Here is an 18,813-nt window from a genome sequence, read left to right as displayed (position 1 = left end):
CTTATCATACTTGAAGTGATAATTATTCTGAGCCAATAATTTCATTAACAAGCAAACACAGATAAGGGAAACCATGAGTCCAAGGCCTTTCCTTTAGCTGTTCAAATTTGAAGATTTTATCAATTGAGGGAAGAATGATTGCTTTGGAGGAAGTGGATTCTTTTCAACATATCATTAATGTGATTTTTGTTTTTCAAAACTTTTGGCTATTAGGAAAATCTGGAGAAGATGGGACCTCGTGTTCTGGATTTGCAGTTAGAATTTGATGAGCAGGCAGTGCTGATGGAGAATATAGTCTACCTGACCAATTCCCTTGAGGTAAGACGGGCCAAAGATTTAGTTAACTATAGTAAATATAATCCAGTTCTTTCATTTTATAATAAAGCTTTTTGTAAACATCTTCTGTGTTTAGTACCTTTGCCAGATACACTTGTCAAAAATATTTTTAGAAGGAAACAGAAAGGGGGGGGATAGAAGTTTCAGGAAGAAAAAATAGTGTGATCTTATTCCATTTATCAATCATTTTATACATAAATACTAACTGTATGTGTCTATATTTTCCTCCCAGATTTTTCTTTTAAACATATGAAGGGAGATCTTATATTCAAATACGTTAGACACCTCTCATGTTATGGAAGAATTGCTTCCTTTTTCTCCCTTCCCGTTTATACCTCAGATTTACAGAACTGACTTAATTAGAATCCTTTCTTCATATCTTATCATAGGTCCATGCCTGACGCTGTTTTGTTTTGTTTTAAAGTTGGTAATGTAATGAACACCCATGAATCTTCTACTTAACCCAAGAACTAAAAACATTACCGATAGCTTTGACTTATCTGGGGAGTTTCTCCTCATTCCATTTTTCTGCACCAATCACTTCATATATAGATTCTAAAAATGCTATCTCTCAGCTTAGGGAGAAGGAAAGAGAATTTGCCCTAGGAAACTTTTAAAGGACTAAAAAAACCTGGTTCTTGTTATAATAACAAGACACTTAACTTAAAAAATGCAGGTTTAGATTTTGGATAAAGTTGTTCCATGAAATATGGTAATGGAAGAAAGTTATTTCTAAATAAGCATTTTATATCATATAATTATAAATGAGTTAAATAAATTATAGATATTGGTAGATACTTACTTTGTTTATATTTCTAAATGTTCATATATACTCCTGGAGGTCAAAAAAGTTTTCGAATTTTTTAGCTGGGACAATGGGGACCCCTTATATTGAGCATCATCTTATAATCAGGCATATCCAATATGCTACATTTCTGAGTTTTTTCATTTATTAAGTGAAAGTCTTTTGTTAAAAAAAAAATTAAGCAGAAGTCCTTTATCCTCAAATGCTAAATTTCTGAACTTATTCAAGCAGAAGCCTTTTATGCTAATTCTCATTTTCTCTTATACCGATAGATGCCAGATTTCATTATAGAAAGTGGTAAACATGGCGATGTAAATAATACTGTGAGACATTTAAGATCAATGTTAATTAATTATAGATTTCATTTTATGTTTGTATTGAAAATAATAAAATTGCACAAACCATTTTCTTAATACTTTTAATCAAAGAATTTATTTTTTGGTGGACATTTAAACGATTTAGTCTCTTGCTCTTCAAACAAGGTTTTGCTGTGGGAACATTTGATCCTGAGTTTCAGAGTGCTCTCTCACTCCTGTCCTGTGCTTGGCTGGCTTTCTGAAGAGTGCGTAGACCATTTAGTGTTAAGTGGAGAACCTAGTTTTGCTCTTTGGGGAAATGAGGTGATGATTAATTTCAATCATATTAAGTGATACTAATGACTTTCATTTTCCCTCCTTCTGTTTAGCTAGAACACATAGAAGTCAAATTTGCCTCCGAAGCAGAAGATAAAATCAGGGAAGACTGCTGTCCTGGGAAACCACTTAATGTTTTTAGAACAGAAGTAAGTTGAAAGAATCTCACTGAATCATTGCACTTTATATCTAGAAGAGACCTTAAATGTTATATCCAAGCCCATCATTTAAAGACGGAAGGAAGTGAGGTGCAGAGACATGAAGTCATTGCTTTGGTCTAGGCCACATAATTTGTTAGAATGAAGCTGGGTTTGAGCTTTTCCCTGGTTGGCACTCTGCTCACTTTACTTTGCTCTTATGGCTGGCATCGGATGTTATTTGTGGGTTTAAAAAGAAAAATAATGATTGTCAAAACCTGTTTTTTTTTAGCCTGTTTTTTCTTTTTGAATTTTAATTCCAGGGTAGTCAATTCATAGCATTGTATTAGTTTCAGGTATACAGTATAGTGATTCAACAATGCTATACATTACTCGCGGCTCATCGTGATAAATGGACTCTTAGTCCCCTTCACCTCTTTTAGCCATCCCCTCACCATGGGATCCATCAGTTTGTTGCACTGGCAACCATCAGTTTGTTCTCTGTAGTTAAGAGTCTGTTTTTTGGTTTGTCTCTTTTCAATGTGTTCATTCATTTCTTAAATTCTACACATGAGCAAAAGCATATGGTATTTGTCTTTTTTTTTTTAACTGACTGACTTTACTTAGTTATACTCTTTAGATCCATCCATGTTGTTGCAAATGGCAAGATGACATTTTTTATGGCTGAGTAATATTCTGTTGTGTATATATACCACATCTTCTTTATCCATTCATCAGTTGATGGACACTTGGGCTGCTTCCGTAATTTGGCTGTTGTAAATAATGCTGCAATGAACATAGGAGTGTGTATATCCTTTGGAATTAGTGTTTTCATTTCCTTTGGGTAAATATCCTGTAGTGGAATCACTGGATCATATGGTAATTTGATTTTAAACTTTTTGAGGAACTTCTGTACTGTTTTCTAGAATGGCTGCCATAGTTTGCATTCCCACCGACAGTGCACAAGGGTTCCTTTTTTGTCTATATCCTCACCAATACTTGTTTCTTCTGTTGTTGATTTGAGCCATTCTCACAGGTGTGAGATAGTTTCTTTTTGTGGTTTTTGATTTGCATTTCCCTGATGATAAGTGACGGTGAGCATCTTTTCATGTGTCTGTTGGCCATCTGGATATTTTCTTTGGAAAAATGTCTATTCATGTCTTCCGCCCATTTTTGATCGATTATTTGTGTTTTTAATTGTGCCAATAATTTCTATTGAGTCATATCAGTTCTTTATCTATTTTAGGTACTAACTCTTTATCAGATATGTCATTTGCAAGTATCGTCTCTCATTCCATAGGTTGCCTTTTAGTTTGGCTGACCGTTTCCGTCTCTGTAGAAGCTTTTTATTTTGATGTAGACCCAGTAGTTTCTTTTTGCTTTTGTTTCCCTTGCCTCAGGAGACATACCTAGAAAAATATTGTTATAGCTGATGTCAGAGAAATTACTGCTTCTACTCTTTTCAAGGATTTTTATGGTTTCAGGTCTCACATTTAGGTCCTTAATCCATTTTGAGTTTATTTTTATGTCAAAACCTGACTTTTATTAAAAAATAGAATGAAATATAAGACTTTTTTTTAAAGCAGTGAAGAGGAGCTTTCATACTTCAGGTGAGTCTTGGTTTGATAATGTTATTCAAGACTTTTTGGCTCCTGGCATAAATCAGATTGATGAATCATCTTACACTTTACTAGAAATACTTTTTTTCCCCTAATTTTTTTGGCCAGTATTGGTGAAGATAAGCAGGTTTTAGAGTTTTGGGAGATTCTCTTTCTTTAGTCTAAAAGAATCCGTTGCCCAATGGAGTGCAATTATAAGACTCCATAAAATGCCCTACTTTTCTTGAGAAGTGGAGGACTTATAAGTATCCTATTACTTTTGCTATATTTAATTGAAAATGCAACAAAGAGGAAAAGCCCATTTTTAAAGAATAAGGTAATCATGGTCATGAATATATGATGAATTTATCATTGTGTTATGAATACACTCATTAACATTAGAATATGGTGGCTTTTTAAAGTGCAGTCCTTTGGCTCATGGATAGATACATGAAATAGAGTTCCCTATACAAATGTTTCTTTTTTTTTTTTTAAGATTAATTTATTTTAGGGAGTATGCACATATATGCATGTGCAAGTGGGGGTAGGGACAGAAGGAGAGAAGGTAAGGTCAGAGGAAGAGAAGTGGATTCTCCGCTGACCACAGAGCCTGACCTGGATCTCCATCCCACGACCCCGAGATCACAACCTGAGTTGAAGTCAAGAGTCGGGTGCTTAACTGGATGAGCCACTGAGGTTCCCCACAGATATGTTTCTTTTGAACTACATATTCAAATGTTTTATTAAGCTACTATGTCTTCAAGTCTTCCATAAGACTTAGTTGACTTTTTCCACTTAAAATAATGAGCAGGGTCTTTGACTATGTAGCTTATATAATGTAGGACGTAGTATGATATATAACTGAGTTTTTTTTTTTTTTTAATTAAGATATAAAGTATTATTTGCGGGACGCCTGGGTGGCTCAGTTGGTTAAGCAGTGCCTCAGTTGGTTAAGCATGCTCAGGTCATGATCCCGGCGTCCTGGGATCGAGTCCCCACATCGGGCTCGTTGCTCCGCAGGGAGCCTGCTTCTCCCTCTGCCTCTGCCTTCCACTCTGTCTGCCTGTGCTCGCTCTCTCTCTGACAAATAAATAAATAAAATCTTTAAAAAAAAAAAGTATTATTTGCTTCATGGGTACAGGTCTGTGAATCATCAGACTTACACATTTCACAGCGCTCACCATAGCACATACCCTCCCCAGTGTCCGTAACCCCACCCACCCTTTCCCTCCCCTCCCACCCCTCATATAACTGAGTTTAATCCTGCCCCTGCCTCTTACTATGTGACCTTGAAGTACTTTTTAAAATGTTTCTGGTTCTCAGGTTCTCATCTGTGAAAGGGGTTTTAAAGAGCTACCTTGCAGGATATAGGAATAATGTCTATAAAATGGTTAGTACAGTGCCTGGTACATAGTAGAAATTCAGTAAGTGATGGGAGTTGAAGAAGAGAAAATATAAATAATGTTCTCCATCATTAGTACTGATGTATGTATTCAGAGTTGTTTTTGTCTAGCATTTGGTTGTAAGCATGAGTTTTTGTACATTTTTTTTCTTTTATACTTGAGTATCCCTTGGTCTTGATTTTAGAATACCAGAATTAAATTTTTCATTGGGCATTAAAAATTTAGCAGAGATTTTCTCTCCCTCAGCAGTATTCAAGTTTGATTTCGTATAACAGTCATTTTCTCTTTATTTTCCTAGCCTGGTGTGGCAGTTTCCCTAGTGAATCCCCAGCCATCCAATGGCCACTTCTCAACCAAAATTGAAATCAGGCAAGGAGATAACCGCGATTCTATCATCAGGCGTTTAATGAAAATGGACCGAGGAATCAAAGGTAAATGGTTTCCCTGAAATGCACATTTGGCAGTAGTTTGTGGATACGATGAGTTCTAAGCAGAGGGGAGAAAGAAGAGTAACTTGTCTGCTCAGGGACAGCAGTGTCATTTTGTGCAAAGAATATTGGACTCAGACTCAGGAAGCCTGTATTTTCTTTGGGACATTGTGGGTGTGTAGCTTGGTGATTTGGCCATGTCTCTTAAACTCTAAACTGATCTCTCTTTCAGTAAAATGAAGATGGTGGATTAGATATTTTTCTAAGTCTCCATCTAGCTTTCAAATTGTAACAAGCAATTCCTATCTCTTAGCAGTTTTTATACTGAAGGCACACATATACTTAATATTTTAAACTAACCTGCCTAGTAGGTCTGTTCCTGGGGAAGGAAGAGAAACAGTAAAAACTCGTTGAGTGTCTGCCATGTATTAGCCATTTAATCCTTTAACTGCCCTAGAATGCAAAGGGTATTATCATCCCCCCCCCCTTTTTTTTTAAAGATTTTATTTATTTATTTGACAGACAGAGATCACAAGTAGGCAGAGAGAGAGAGAGAGAGAGCAGGGGAAGCAGGCTTCCTGCTAAAGCAGAGAGCCTGAAGCAGGACTTGATCCCAGGACCCTGGGATCATGACCTGAGCTGACAGCAGAGGCTTTAACCCACTGAGCCACCCAGGCGCCCCTTATCATTCCCTTTTACAGATGATGACACGGAGCTCAGAAAGACTAAATGACTAGGAGAGATTTCATTCAGGTAGTAAATCCTGGAGCTGGAGTTCAAAGTCAGGTCTTTTTGACTCCAAAGCTTGTATTCTTTCTTCTAAATGTGCTTCCAGGGGCGCCTTGGTGGCTCAGTTGTTAAACATCTACCTTCAGCTCAGGTTGTGATGCCAGGATCCTGGGATTGAGCCCCGAATCGGGCTCCCTGCTCAGTGGGGAGCCCGCTTCTCCCTCTCCCATTCCCCCTGCTTGTATTCCCTCTCTTGCTATCTCTCTCTCTGTCAAGTAAATAAAGAAAATCTTTTAAAAACAAACAAAAAAAAGTGCTTCCAGCTCAAATATGTAAATAATCTTTATTTCTTATCAAGATTAAATCTAGCTCTTCCATGATTCGATTTAATATAATAATTTGTAGGTTCTTCTTCTTTTTTTTAATCACTCAGCCAGGTCTGTGGCTGAGCAGGGTGTGAAGGGAGTTAGTGTATCTCTATATTATATCTCTTCCAAATTATAAAGACAAATTAATCTTGAGATTCTCTGTTTTACATTCTCTCTCTCTTCTTGATGGCAATCATGAGTTGATTGGGTCACATTCTGTCAGTGTAGAAATTTTCTGAAAAGATTTTGAAATCTAAGACCGTGACCTAATTTATGGAACTATATTCAGGTCAGCAATATTACATCAACAGAAGATTGAATATAGCCCTTTGGAATTCATTCTACAGGTAATTTTTGCTCTCTTCAGGTCATTCATGCATCTTCTGTTGACATTTCTTGAGAGACCCTCAGTATAGTATATTTCGATATATATGTAGGGACTCCTGTGTAAGTACTAAGGCCTTGGGAAGCTGCAAAATACTGTTTATTCATTAAGACGCTGTATCTGATGCTGTGTACAATAAGGGAGATACAGATAAAGTTAATAGCACAGAGAAAGGTGAGATTATTTCCAGCTATGGTGATCAGGAATGAATCACAGAGAAAATGACTAGATGAAACCTTGGAAATTAGACCTGGGAGGGAGAAGGGGACGGGCATGTCAGCAGGAGGGATGCTCTTGTGTTTTTCTATGTAGCAGCAGCATATTAGGGCTAGGGATTTTTCATTTGTAAACATTTTTTTAAATTGCGGTAAAATACATATAACATGAAATTAACCATTTTAGTCCTTCTTAAGGGTACAGTACACTGGCATCAAGTACATTTACATTGTTGTACAGCCATCACAATTATTCACCATCCCACAATGAAACCCTATGCCCATTAAATAACACCTCCCCATTCTCCCTTCCTCTAGTCCTGGTAGCCCCTGCATTTTGTACTTTCTGTCTCCTTATATTTGACTATTTTAAGTACCTTGTATAAGTAGAATCATGAAATAGTGAATAAGTGGCTTATTTTGCTTAGCAAAATGTCGAGGTTCATCCACATTGTCATAGACCTACATCATATGCCATCCTTAGAACTTAGAGGCCACAGAAAGCAGAACTTGAAAACTTTGAAATATGAATGTACAGGAAGCCGTTTTGTGGCCTTCCATTTGGCTGTTTTCCCTGCATGTGTTCGGTCCTGAGAAGATTTTGTAATAGGAAGAACTCTTATCTTTGAAGAACATTATGGTTGCTTTTATGTATTTATTTTAAAGATTTTATTTATTTATTTGATACAGAGAGAGATCACAAGTAGGCAGAGAAGGGGGGGAGGCAGGCTCCCCGCCGAGCAGAGAGCCCAGTGTGGGGCTCAGTCCCAGGACCCTGAGATCATGACCTGAGCCAAAGGCAGAGACTTAACCTTCTGAACCACCCAGGCGCCCCCTATAGTGGCTTTTAAAGAAAATAGATAGTTCTGTGGACTCACTGGGTAGGATTATTATGGAGTTGTAGCATGTGAGAGGATGTTTTCCTAGATTGGAAATTGTATTTTGTAATGTTACAACTGCCTCCCTTTTAAATATGCTCAGATCCAGGACCGATGAGGTTCTTCGGAATTGTACTGAAGTGTGTTTTCTTTTTTTTTTTTTTTTTTAAAGATTTTATTTATTTGACAGAGATCACAAGTAGACAGAGAGGCAGGCAGGCAGAGAGAGAGAGAGAGAGAGACAGAAGCAGGCTCCCTGCTGAGCAGAGAGGCCGATGCGGGACTCGATCCCAGGACCCTGAGATCATGACCCGAGCCGAAGGCAGCGGCTTAACCCACTGAGCCACCCAGGCGCCCCTGAAGTGTGTTTTCTGTATCTTGTCTTTTTTCACTGAGCCTCTGGCATAATTCTTACATCCTTTGTTATACTAGCTGTGAATAATATTATCGTAAAGTACTTTAAGTTTGATGTTCATAGCCGCTGTGAATTTTCAAAAATGGATAGAAATGTTAGGATGGGATTTGAAATTGATATTCCTTCAAGTATCTGCAGAACAGCTCTAACCTTGAGACTTCTCCAAAGCTCTCAGGATGCTTTGATATCTAAGGGGGCTGAGTATATTGAGTGTATGAGATGGGAAGAGAGTGAAATTCAATAACATATTTCTCAGTCTATTTGCTGCAATAGCCAGTAAGTCGTCCAATTAGTGCCAATTGCATTGAAGGTGATTATGATCTAGGTCCAGGAGGAACTGGAGTGAAACCATCATTTCTCTCCACAAAGGCCACTGAGCAACTATTTGATGATAATGACTTTAAATCACTCCCAGCCTGTGCCACATATGAACTGATAACTTGGAGGTGAAAGGCTGCATGTCACAGTATCAATCCCTGGGGACTTTCAGTCACTCTCATCTTTTCTCTAAGTGCCTTAATTCTTGTGTAGTTGCAGTCTTAAATTTCTACATATCCAGTGATGAGAGAGGTCTACAGTAAGAAAAGAGTAAAATACTAAGAAAGCTCTAAGAAATATTGGCAGTAATGAGCTACATGGTGAAACATCAAAGCAAATATGTTTTGTCACTTAGATGGCTTATTGAGTATTAAGTGTTCTTTGAAATAGTTTGATTCAGAATTGCTGGGAATGATGAGAGAGGTCTGTTTCGGAGAGGAAGGGGGAGAGAGAGAGAGAGAAGGATAGAGAAGGAGAACGAGAGAGGGAGGGGTGGGGGGTGCAGCTCTGCAGTAAAGGCCTCATGCATAAAATCTGCTGGCAGAACTTCTCACTGCTTCCGTAGCAAAATATTTAGTATCACCAGTGTGCATGTTGAAATGTAATAGCTGTTAAAATGAATTGTATTCTCTCCCCAAAATAAGACTCTTCAACAGGGTTTGCCTTCCTGGTCGTCTCAGTAATTATTCCGTAAGCTTCAATATCCCTACGCTAAACTTGCAATCTTTCGGTCTTTGTTTCCCAAAGAGAATATAATGCCTGGATAACTTGTACTCCTGGCATAGCCACCAGCTGCATTAATGTCTGCTTTTATCTCTTATCCCTCTCATGCTAAGCTTTATACTCTTAAGGCAGCATGAGGGAGTGTAGCTCACGGACCACCTAGCAATCTGCTTTAGAAAGGGGTGGGAACTAATTCAGGAAATAACTTCTATTTCTACAGATCTGGTTAAGTATAACTAGCCATGCTACACTCAGAATGAGATTTAAACCTAGAATCAGAATTGGTAGTCATTTACGATGTTTTTCTACCATATAAAATAAAAGCATTTGATGTCAGGGTGTCTCAGAATTGCTGAAATAAATAAATTTTTTTTAGGCTCAGTTGTTGGCAGGATTGTCGGATCATAAATTTGTTCAAGGGACAAGTGCTTTCTTTGCCAGGAGCCATCTTATCAGCTTGCACAAGAGCAGATCAGGAAAATCTCAAGCAGGGCAGGGTTGGAGCTCATCCAGAAGCTCAAAACCCAGAAAGCTGTGCCCTTTCCCCCATCCTTCTCCATCTTCTTGTCTCGCATCAGCTTGGTAATACAAACACTTTTCACCCTTGGAGCAAAACAAGGAACTGGTAATGCTATTTCTTAGAGTAGTAATTCTTTTTCTAGAAGTATCTTTTGAAAAGAGCTACAACTCTTGCAGTTTTAATATATCCCAGGAACCAAGATAAGAAAGAGAAAGAAGTTTTAGACTTACTGATATTTTGAAAAGTGGTTAATTGAAGTGTATAAAAAATGATTTGAGAAGCCATACAGGATAGTGTTCAAAAACATACTCAATCTTTCCTCTTGGTTTATCATTCAAGGTGATGTGTTACACAGAATCATTGTCTCTGAATCTTTGATGTGGGTAGAAGCCACAGGAGGAAGATTTGCTAGATATAGCTCTGCTTTCTGAGATTGAGCCTTATTTAATAATCTCCTGAAAATATCTTTAATAAACATCCAGTGTGCTTAAAGCTTGAATTGTCAGGCTCAGGCATGGGTTTGAGGCAGTGACTGTAATTAAATGCTCATATTGATCTTTTTTTTTTTTTTTTTTTTTTTGCTATAGACCTTTCTAAAGTGAAGCTGATGAGATTTGATGATCCACTGTTGGGGCCTCGGCGAGTTCCTGTCCTAGGAAAAGAGCACACTGGGAAGACCCCCATTTCTGAGCATGCTGTTTTCCATGTGGACCTTATGAGCAAGAAAATTCATCTCACTGAAAATGGGCTAGGGGCAGATATTGGTGATACAATTGTCTATCTGGTTCATTAAACTCATGCAGATTGGAGATACATCCTGGTTTCTGGGGATGTGACTATTCTGTGTCTACAGATTGGATATAAGAACTGTAGGCTGGACTTTAATAGATTTCATTTCTAACCATCAAATTCTGTAATCATAGTTACACCAGGTCATCTTGGATTCCTGAACCTAATAAAAAAATTTTTTTTTTCATTCTTGGGACTTCTGAGAGAAGTAGTTTATACCATAGTTGTTTTTTTGTTTTGTTTTGTTTGTTTTTGTTTTTTATAACCAGTGGTATTTCCCAGAAGCTTCTAATCTTTCAGATTAACACAAAAAATGTCACTGTGTTTCTTTCCCAGGTGTACTTTATACTACTTATGAAGGCTAAGGATCATTTAACAACTTTTTATATTATACCATTATGGAGTTGGTTGTATTTCTTTTTTTAAAAAGAAAAACTGAATTAGACAGCTAGTTTTACTTTTTAAAGAACAGAACTCTCATGATGATTTAAGAAAATACATGAGAATATTTTGGCATAACAAGTATTTTGTATAAACAACAAATAGGTCTTACATTTATAAGAATTCTTTTAGCCTTTTTTTTTTTTTTAAGATTTTTTTTATTTATCTGACAGAGAAAGAGATATCAGGTAGGCAGAGAGGCAGACAGAGAGAGAGGGGGAAGCAGGCTCCCCGATGAGCAGAGAGCCCGATGTGGGGCTTGATCCCAGGACCCTGAGATCATGACCTGAGCCGAAGGCAGAGGCTTAACCCACTGAGCCACCCAGGTGCCCCCTTTTAGCTTCAATATATTCAGTTAACCACCACTAATATTTTTTTAGGGCTAGCATCAATAGTTTATAAGCAGTTTATAATGATTTACGCTAAATTTAGGCATTTTAAAAGAGGATTCCCCCCACCCCCCCAGAAATCTGCATTTGTCAGATTTGTCTCAAGTCCATTTATGTTTAAAGATTACGTTCACTGTATTGCAGATTTATTGTTTCACTCCTGCTGGAATGTCTTTTGATATTATCTGTGCCATTATGCATCATAGGAAAAATATTAGGTATTGACTGACACTAGAGAAAAACATTTCCATTTCTTTAAGGGTTCAATATGGGCAAAGACTGGGGCATCTTGGTGGCTCAGGTTAAGATCTGACTTTTGATTTTGGCTCAGGTCATGATCTCAGGGTGGTGAGATTGAGACTGCATTGCCTCCTGTGCTCACAGGGGAGTCTGCTTGAGAGTCTCTCCCTCTGTCTCTCCCCACCACTCTAATATGCACTTGCACTCTCTCTCAAGCAAACAAATCTTAAAAAAAACAAAAACAAAAACAAACCAATAGGACAAAGACCAATACTGATAACGGTAAGTAACCTGAGTTCTGATTTTTAGGTTAGGTCAAGAGATTTTACTGAGCTTTATTTTGTAACAGTTTGACATTACTGGGCAACACTGAATGCTTTATCATAGGTTCATTGAAGTAAGTCATTTAATGTTAGAACTGAAAGATCCCTTAGTGGTCAAGGGCAAGTCATCATTTATCTGGTAAGGACTGGCATAGCATAGCCGGTAAGGGTACATGCTCTGAAGTCAGACTAGCTAGCTTAGATTTCCACTTCTTCCACTTGCTACTTAGGTGATCTTGGGCAGTTACTCAACCTCCGTTTCTTTATCTGTAAAATGGAAGTAATAATGTGTCTATCTATTTTCTAGGCTTACCATGAGATGTTTAGTTGAAACATTCTAGGAAAATCATATATATAACATAGTACCTGGCAAGTGGTAGGTCTTCAGTAGGTGTTACTGATTAATAATAATAACGATAATAATAAATTAGTAAACCCAGGATATATTGGCTTAAGATTATTATAAGCTATCGTCATGTCTTCTGTGTTGGTTTCCATGGGGCCACCATTTTGTTGCTTGCCCTCTAGATTCTTCTGCTGCTCCCTCTGCCTTAGTTATTCCCTAAATCAGATAATCTTTTCTAGTGCCTAAATACAAACTAACTTATGTTTAACTTTGGTAAATTAAACTATATGTGTGTGGCAAAAAAAAAAAAAAACAAAAAAAAAACCACGAAAAACAAGGATGGAAAATAATTTTAATATTGTGGATGATTATGCCTATTTATTAGATGAGCCTATGAACCTCTCTGATGCTTTGGATTAAATGTGAGTTGGGATTTATAGATCCTCTGTTCTTGCAGGCTCAGTTCATTGGCGTCCCTTGCTGGGCTGAATATGTTTCTTGTGTTTAAAGATACATAAATTTTGTACAAGGAAGCCTGTAAGCGTAAGCCCATTGCTTCATCTGGTGCTCAGCTGAAGAAACAGCAGTTTGATGAATTGCTGAAGGAAAAACAGGCTGCGTTGGGCTTACTGCATTGATAGGAGATTGGTATCTTCCTAAGGGATTTTAATTCTTTAGTTGTGAGATACATACACACACAAAAAGTGAGTAACAAGAAATATATAAACTCAGAACATAAAAAAAAAATTAAACTAACAAAAGTATTAGCAGCAACAAAACAATTTATTAACAGAGCAAAACCTATGTAATTGCCATTCGGTCAAAGAACAGCACAATGCCAGCACCTCAGAAGCCTACCTTGTGCCTCCTCCCATAAAGACAAGCTTGTGTCCCAGTCAGTATACAGTTTTCATATACTTTTTTAAAATTGACATCTTTTTTTTTTTTTAAGATTTTATTTATTTATTTGACAGACAGAGATCACAAGTAGGCAGAGAGGCAGGCAGAGAGAGGAGGAAGCAGGCTCCCTGCAGAGCAGAAAGCCCGATGCGGGACTCGATCCCAGGACTCTAGGATCATGACCTGAGCTGAAGGCAGAGGCCTAACCCACTGAGCCACCCAGGCGCCCTTTAAATTGACATCTTCTTAAAATTTTTTTTTTTTAAATTCAATTAACATACTGTCAGATCTTTTTTTTTTTTTTTAAGCTAACTTTTTATACATGTTCTATGATAATCTGAAAAGAATGTTTATTTTGTTGTTGTAATGTTCTGTATATGTCCTTTAGGTCATAGTTGTAGACTGAACTGTTCAAATCTGTATCCTACTGTTTTATTTTGTTTTCTTGCTTTGTTTTTGAGAAACTAAAATCTCCCAAGATCATGGATTTACTTACTCTTAGAGTTCAGACAGCTTTTTGTTTTATACAGTTTAATGCTGTTTTATTAGGTGCATATAAATTTAAATTCTATTACCTTCCTGGTAAATTGAACTTTTTCTAGTTGGGAAGTGTTCCTCTATTTTTAGAAATGTTTTTGCCTAAAGGCTATAATACTAATACAATATCAGTTTTCTTTTGGTTAGTGTTCATGGGGAATATCTTTCTCTATCCTTTTACTTTTAACTTTCTGTAGTTTTATTTTATTTTAACATTTTGACAAATTTTAAACCTGTGGAAAAGTTAGAAGAATTGGCCAATGAGCATCCATACACCTATCACCTAGGTTTATCAATTGCTAACTTTTGCCACCTTTGCTTCCTCTCTCTACACATTTTTTAAAATAAACTTTTTATTTTGGAATACTTTTAGATTTATAGAAAAGTTGCATTTATTGTACAGAGAGTTCTTGTATACCTCCTTCATGGTTTCCCCCCATGTTAACAGACTTCTTATATAGCCTTGGGTCAGTTGTTAGAACTAAACAATTAACACTGGTATTTTACTTTAACTAAATTATAGGCTTCATTTGGATTTCACCAATTTCTGCACTGGTGTCATTATACATTTAGAATATACTTTTAAAAAATTCTGAACCATTTCACAGTAAGTTGCACACACCATGACACTTCACCTTTTAATACTTTAGCATGTAATTCCAAAGATCTAGGAGATTCTCCTGTATAATCACTATACCTGTGTGTGTGTGTGTGTATACATATTTTGCTCAAGAAATTTAACATGATGCAGTAATATTAGGTAACAAGCTTTCCTAATAAAAATGAAGTAATAAAATTTCCCTAATAACTCATTTTTTTTTTTAACTCTTTAGGATCTAATCAAAGATCAAGCATTACATTTTGTGGTCATGTCTCTTGCCTTCTTCACATTAAGACAATTTCTCAGCTTTCTTTTCTTTTTTTGATATTTCTTGACAGTAACATTTTTGAAGACTCCATGGCATTTGTTAGTAGTTTGCCTCACAATCTGGATTTGTCTATTTTCTCATTAGATTCAGATTTAAAATTCTTGGCAAGCCTGGCTACGTGGGTGGTGTTTCCCATTATAACACATCAGGATTGAGATACTGATACATTGTTAGTGTGTTCCCATCACTGGTTAAAGTAGTATCTTCAGATTTCCCCATTGGGAAGGTACTTTTTCCCTTTTATAATTAATAAGGTAATTATTTTGAGACTTTGAATATCCTGTTTACCTATAAACTTTTATGAAATGGCAGCCTTCATTCATCATCTTTCTGCCATTTATTATTACATTGGTAGTTATAAGAAGGTGATTTCTTAATTTTGTAATTTCTTTTACATTTATTAGATCTAGTTCTGTAAAGAAGAGGTTTCCCTTTTGCTTTCAATTTTTTCTTTCATCGTTGTTTTCAAATCACTGTGGACCAATGGGATTCTTTTTTGTTTTTTTCATACATACTGTAATCTCAATAAATGTACTCATTTGGTCTGTTGGTTACTTCAGAATAATCAACCCAGGAGTAGTATTAACAACAGATCCTCTAAGTAAAGTTCAGGTCTTTTTGAATAAGTAAAATACACAGTTCAAAAGTCAAAAATTGATCCGTGTAGAGAATTTTTTCTTTCTTGGACAATATTCCCTTCCCTGCTCTATAGCAAACATTCTCATTAGTTTCTTTCCTGTGTTTTTTTTTTTTCCCAAAATAAGCAAATATATATATGTACTTTTTAAAAATTCAAGTATAGTTAACATACAATGTTACACTAGTTTTAGGGGTACAACATGTGATTGAGCAAGTCTGTATGTGCTCACAAGTGTAGCTACTGTCAGTCACCATACAACGCTATTACAGGCCCACTGACTGTGTTCCCTGTGCTGTACCTTTCATCCCTGTGACTGACTGTTCCATAACAGGAAGCCTGTATCTCCTGCTCCGCTTCACCCATTTGTCCATCGCGGCACCCTCTGCCTTCTGGCAACCATCAACTAGTCCTTTCTGTGTATGTACTTTAATTTCTCTTTTTCTCATACAAAAAGTAGCACGTTATATATAATTACTTTACACATTGTTTTTTAAAGTTAACAGCTTGGATATTTTTTCACCTTAGTGTATAGAGATCTTTCCTTCTCCTCCTCCTTTTCCTCCCTTCCCCCTTCTGTCTCCTCTTCTCTCTGCTTTGTGTCATACTGTTGTAAAAGTGTACCACAATTTATTCAACTAGTCTCCTATGGATGGGCAGTGGGATTGTTTCTGAGCTTTTGCTATTTTATAGACTTAGTATAGGATTATGTAGTGTGTAACTTTATGAGTATGTGGTTTTATATTTGTGGTGTTGTCTCTCTCTTTTTTTTTTTTTTAAGATTTTATTTTAAAGTAATCTCTACACCCAACGTGGGCTTGAAGTCACAACCCTGAGATCAAGGGTCACTTGCTTCCCCGACTGAGCCAGCCAGGCACCCCTGTGGAGGTGTATCTTAAGAGTAAATTTCTAGCCGTAGCCTTGTAGGTCCGAGGGTAAATGAACACGTAATTTTGTTAGCTTATAATCTGGGCAAAAAGGCATTTGGGGCAGAGGGTAGAGCAGGTATAAAGGCTCTGAGCCGAGGACATGTAGCTGGGGTGCTGATGGAATTGCATAGAGGCCACCTGAAGAAGCAGAGATGAGAAGCAGCCTTGCTGAAGATGCTGTGTACTCTTGGCAGAGCTAAACTAGAGCCCTGGTCTTCATACTTCCGGTTCATTGCAACACACTTTTAAAAAAGGTTTTTTGTTTTTGGTTTGGTTTTTTTTTTTTTTTTTTAATAATTTTTTTTTTAAGATTTTATTTATTTATTTGACAGAAATCACAAGTAGATGGAGAGGCAGTCAGAGAGAGAGAGAGAGGGAAGCAGGCTCCCTGCTGAGCAGAGAGCCCAATGCGGGACTCGATCCCAGGACCCTGGGATCATGACCTGAGCCGAAGGCAGCGGCTTAACCCACTGAGCCAACCAGGCGCCCCTTGGTTTGGTTTTTAAATTTTATTTATTTATTTGTCAGAGAGAGAGAGAGAGAGAGAACAAGCTCATAAGCAGGCAGACGCAGAGAGAGAAGCACACTACCCCCCAAGCAAGGAGCCCGATGCGGGACTCTATCCCAGGACCCTGGGATCATGACCTGAGCCGAAGGCAGTGGCTTAACCAACTGAGCCACCCAGGCGTCCCATGTTTTTTTTTTTTTTTTTTTTTTTTTTTAAAAAAAAAAAAAAAAAATGCCCTGTGTGGAGCCCAACATAGGGCTTGAACCCATGACCCCGAGATCAAGACCTGGAGCTGAGATCAAGCATCAGACACCTAATGGACTGAACCACCTGGGGGCCCAGCAACCCACTTACTAAACAAAGAATGCATACACGCAAAACAGGAATGTGTTTGACCAAGGCCGGTGTTGTCAGGGCTCTGAGGGAGGGAGAAGTTGATAAGGAGCAGAGGGAAGAGATGAGGCAGAGCCCAGAGGATTGTTAGGACTGAAGTAACAGTTGAAGCGGAGCAGTCTACCTTCCCAACTCTTAGAAGTCAGTGTGGATCGGGCTTGGAAGTGAAAACAGGTGTGTGCTTGTTTGGGGAGATAATGCCAGGAATGGAATGCTGATCTGGGAGAAAGGAGGGGATAACTGGAAGCAGGTTAAGTAAATCAGGCCTTACAAAGATTCTCAGATTCCAGGATGAAATTTGAAGTGGATTTGTCTGCAGTCACTGCAGATTTTTGGTGTGGTAGTATCGGTTTGTGTCTTCTCTAGTTTGTGGTCATTGTGTCTTCTATCTTGAGAAAGTCATTCATTTAGTTGTTCTAATGACTACTTGGTGAAGATCAACGTGCCTCGCTCTGGTGGGGTCTCAGTGTTAGCTGGAATTTTGTTACACGGTTTCCTGTCTTTGCTGTCTTTGGACATAACTTCATCTCTCTATTGGAAAATACTCAGATGCCACCCAAGACTTGCAGGATCGATTAAGTTTTCTCCTTGCCCACTGTTAGGCTTACAGCCTGATTGGTTATAAGGTGGGAACCCCTCCTCTCACTTCCAGAAAGCAAAACAACAGGCAAGGACATGATCTGTGTTCCTAAGGGCTGAGGAGTGTGATAGGGGACTAGTTCCTGCGTTTTCACTCTGGAGGACTAAGCCGTCATTTGTTCTTCCATCACTCATTGTCCTTATCCGGGGGTTCAGTCTAGAGCTGTGCAGTAGTTTAGCCACTAAGCACATGGGTCTAGAGCACTTGAGAGATGGTGAGTCTGAGTTGAGGTGTGCTGTTTGAAAGTGTAGAACATACTTTCAGTTTCAAAGACTTAGTGTGACAGAGAGAATATAAAATATCTCAGTAATAATACTCTCTTCTATTGATTACATGCTGAAATAATGCTTTGAATAAATTATGTTAAAATAATTAAAATTAACTTCATCCTTTTTTACCTTTTAAGAACATGAAATTTAAAATTGCATCCGTGGCTTGCATTTTATTTCTATTGGACAGTGGTCTAGAAACTTGATGAAATTATGATTAAACATTATTTCATGTTGTGTTGTACTAAGAGGTACATAATATGAGTTTGTCCCACTCTTAATGATACTAGATTTGGGGGCGCCTGGGTGGCTCAGTGGGTTAAGCCGCTGCCTTCGGCTCAGGTCACGATCTCGGGGTCCTGGGATCGAGTCCTGCGTCGGGCTCTCTGCTCAGCAGGGAGCCTGCTTCTCTCTCTCTCTCTCTGCCTGCCTCTCTGTCTACTTGTGATCTCTCTCTGTCAAATAAATAAATAAATAAATCTTTTAAAAAAAATGATACTAGATTTGGCATTTTCCAAAACTATATTTTAGGGATATATTTTGATCACTTTCAGAACTTTCCATTATAAAGGTGTGTGTGTGTGTGTGTGTGTGTGTAAATATATATATATATATACATATATTTTAAGGTATTTTTTTTGAAATCACTTCCA

At 37.6% G+C, this 18,813-nt stretch overlaps 1 protein-coding gene across 1 annotated transcript in view; it reads left to right on the top strand.

Moving 5' to 3' along the window:
• LARS1 (leucyl-tRNA synthetase 1) overlaps positions 1–10,866 on the top strand; it is a 70,242-nt gene extending 59,376 nt beyond the window's left edge. Inside the window, exons 29-32 of the mRNA XM_059417840.1 lie at positions 214–318; positions 1,827–1,922; positions 5,210–5,342; positions 10,478–10,866. Coding sequence (XP_059273823.1) covers positions 214–318; positions 1,827–1,922; positions 5,210–5,342; positions 10,478–10,683 — 540 coding nt within the window. The 3' untranslated portion in view covers positions 10,684–10,866. The remainder of the gene's footprint in view (positions 1–213; positions 319–1,826; positions 1,923–5,209; positions 5,343–10,477) is intronic.
• The last annotated feature ends 7,947 nt before the right edge of the window (positions 10,867–18,813 follow it).

Source organism: Mustela nigripes, chromosome 12, assembly GCF_022355385.1.
Source record: "Mustela nigripes isolate SB6536 chromosome 12, MUSNIG.SB6536, whole genome shotgun sequence".
NCBI lineage: Eukaryota > Metazoa > Chordata > Mammalia > Carnivora > Mustelidae > Mustela > Mustela nigripes.
The sequence above is the reverse complement of the archived record's forward strand: the minus strand, read 5'-3'. Positions and strand labels throughout refer to the sequence as shown.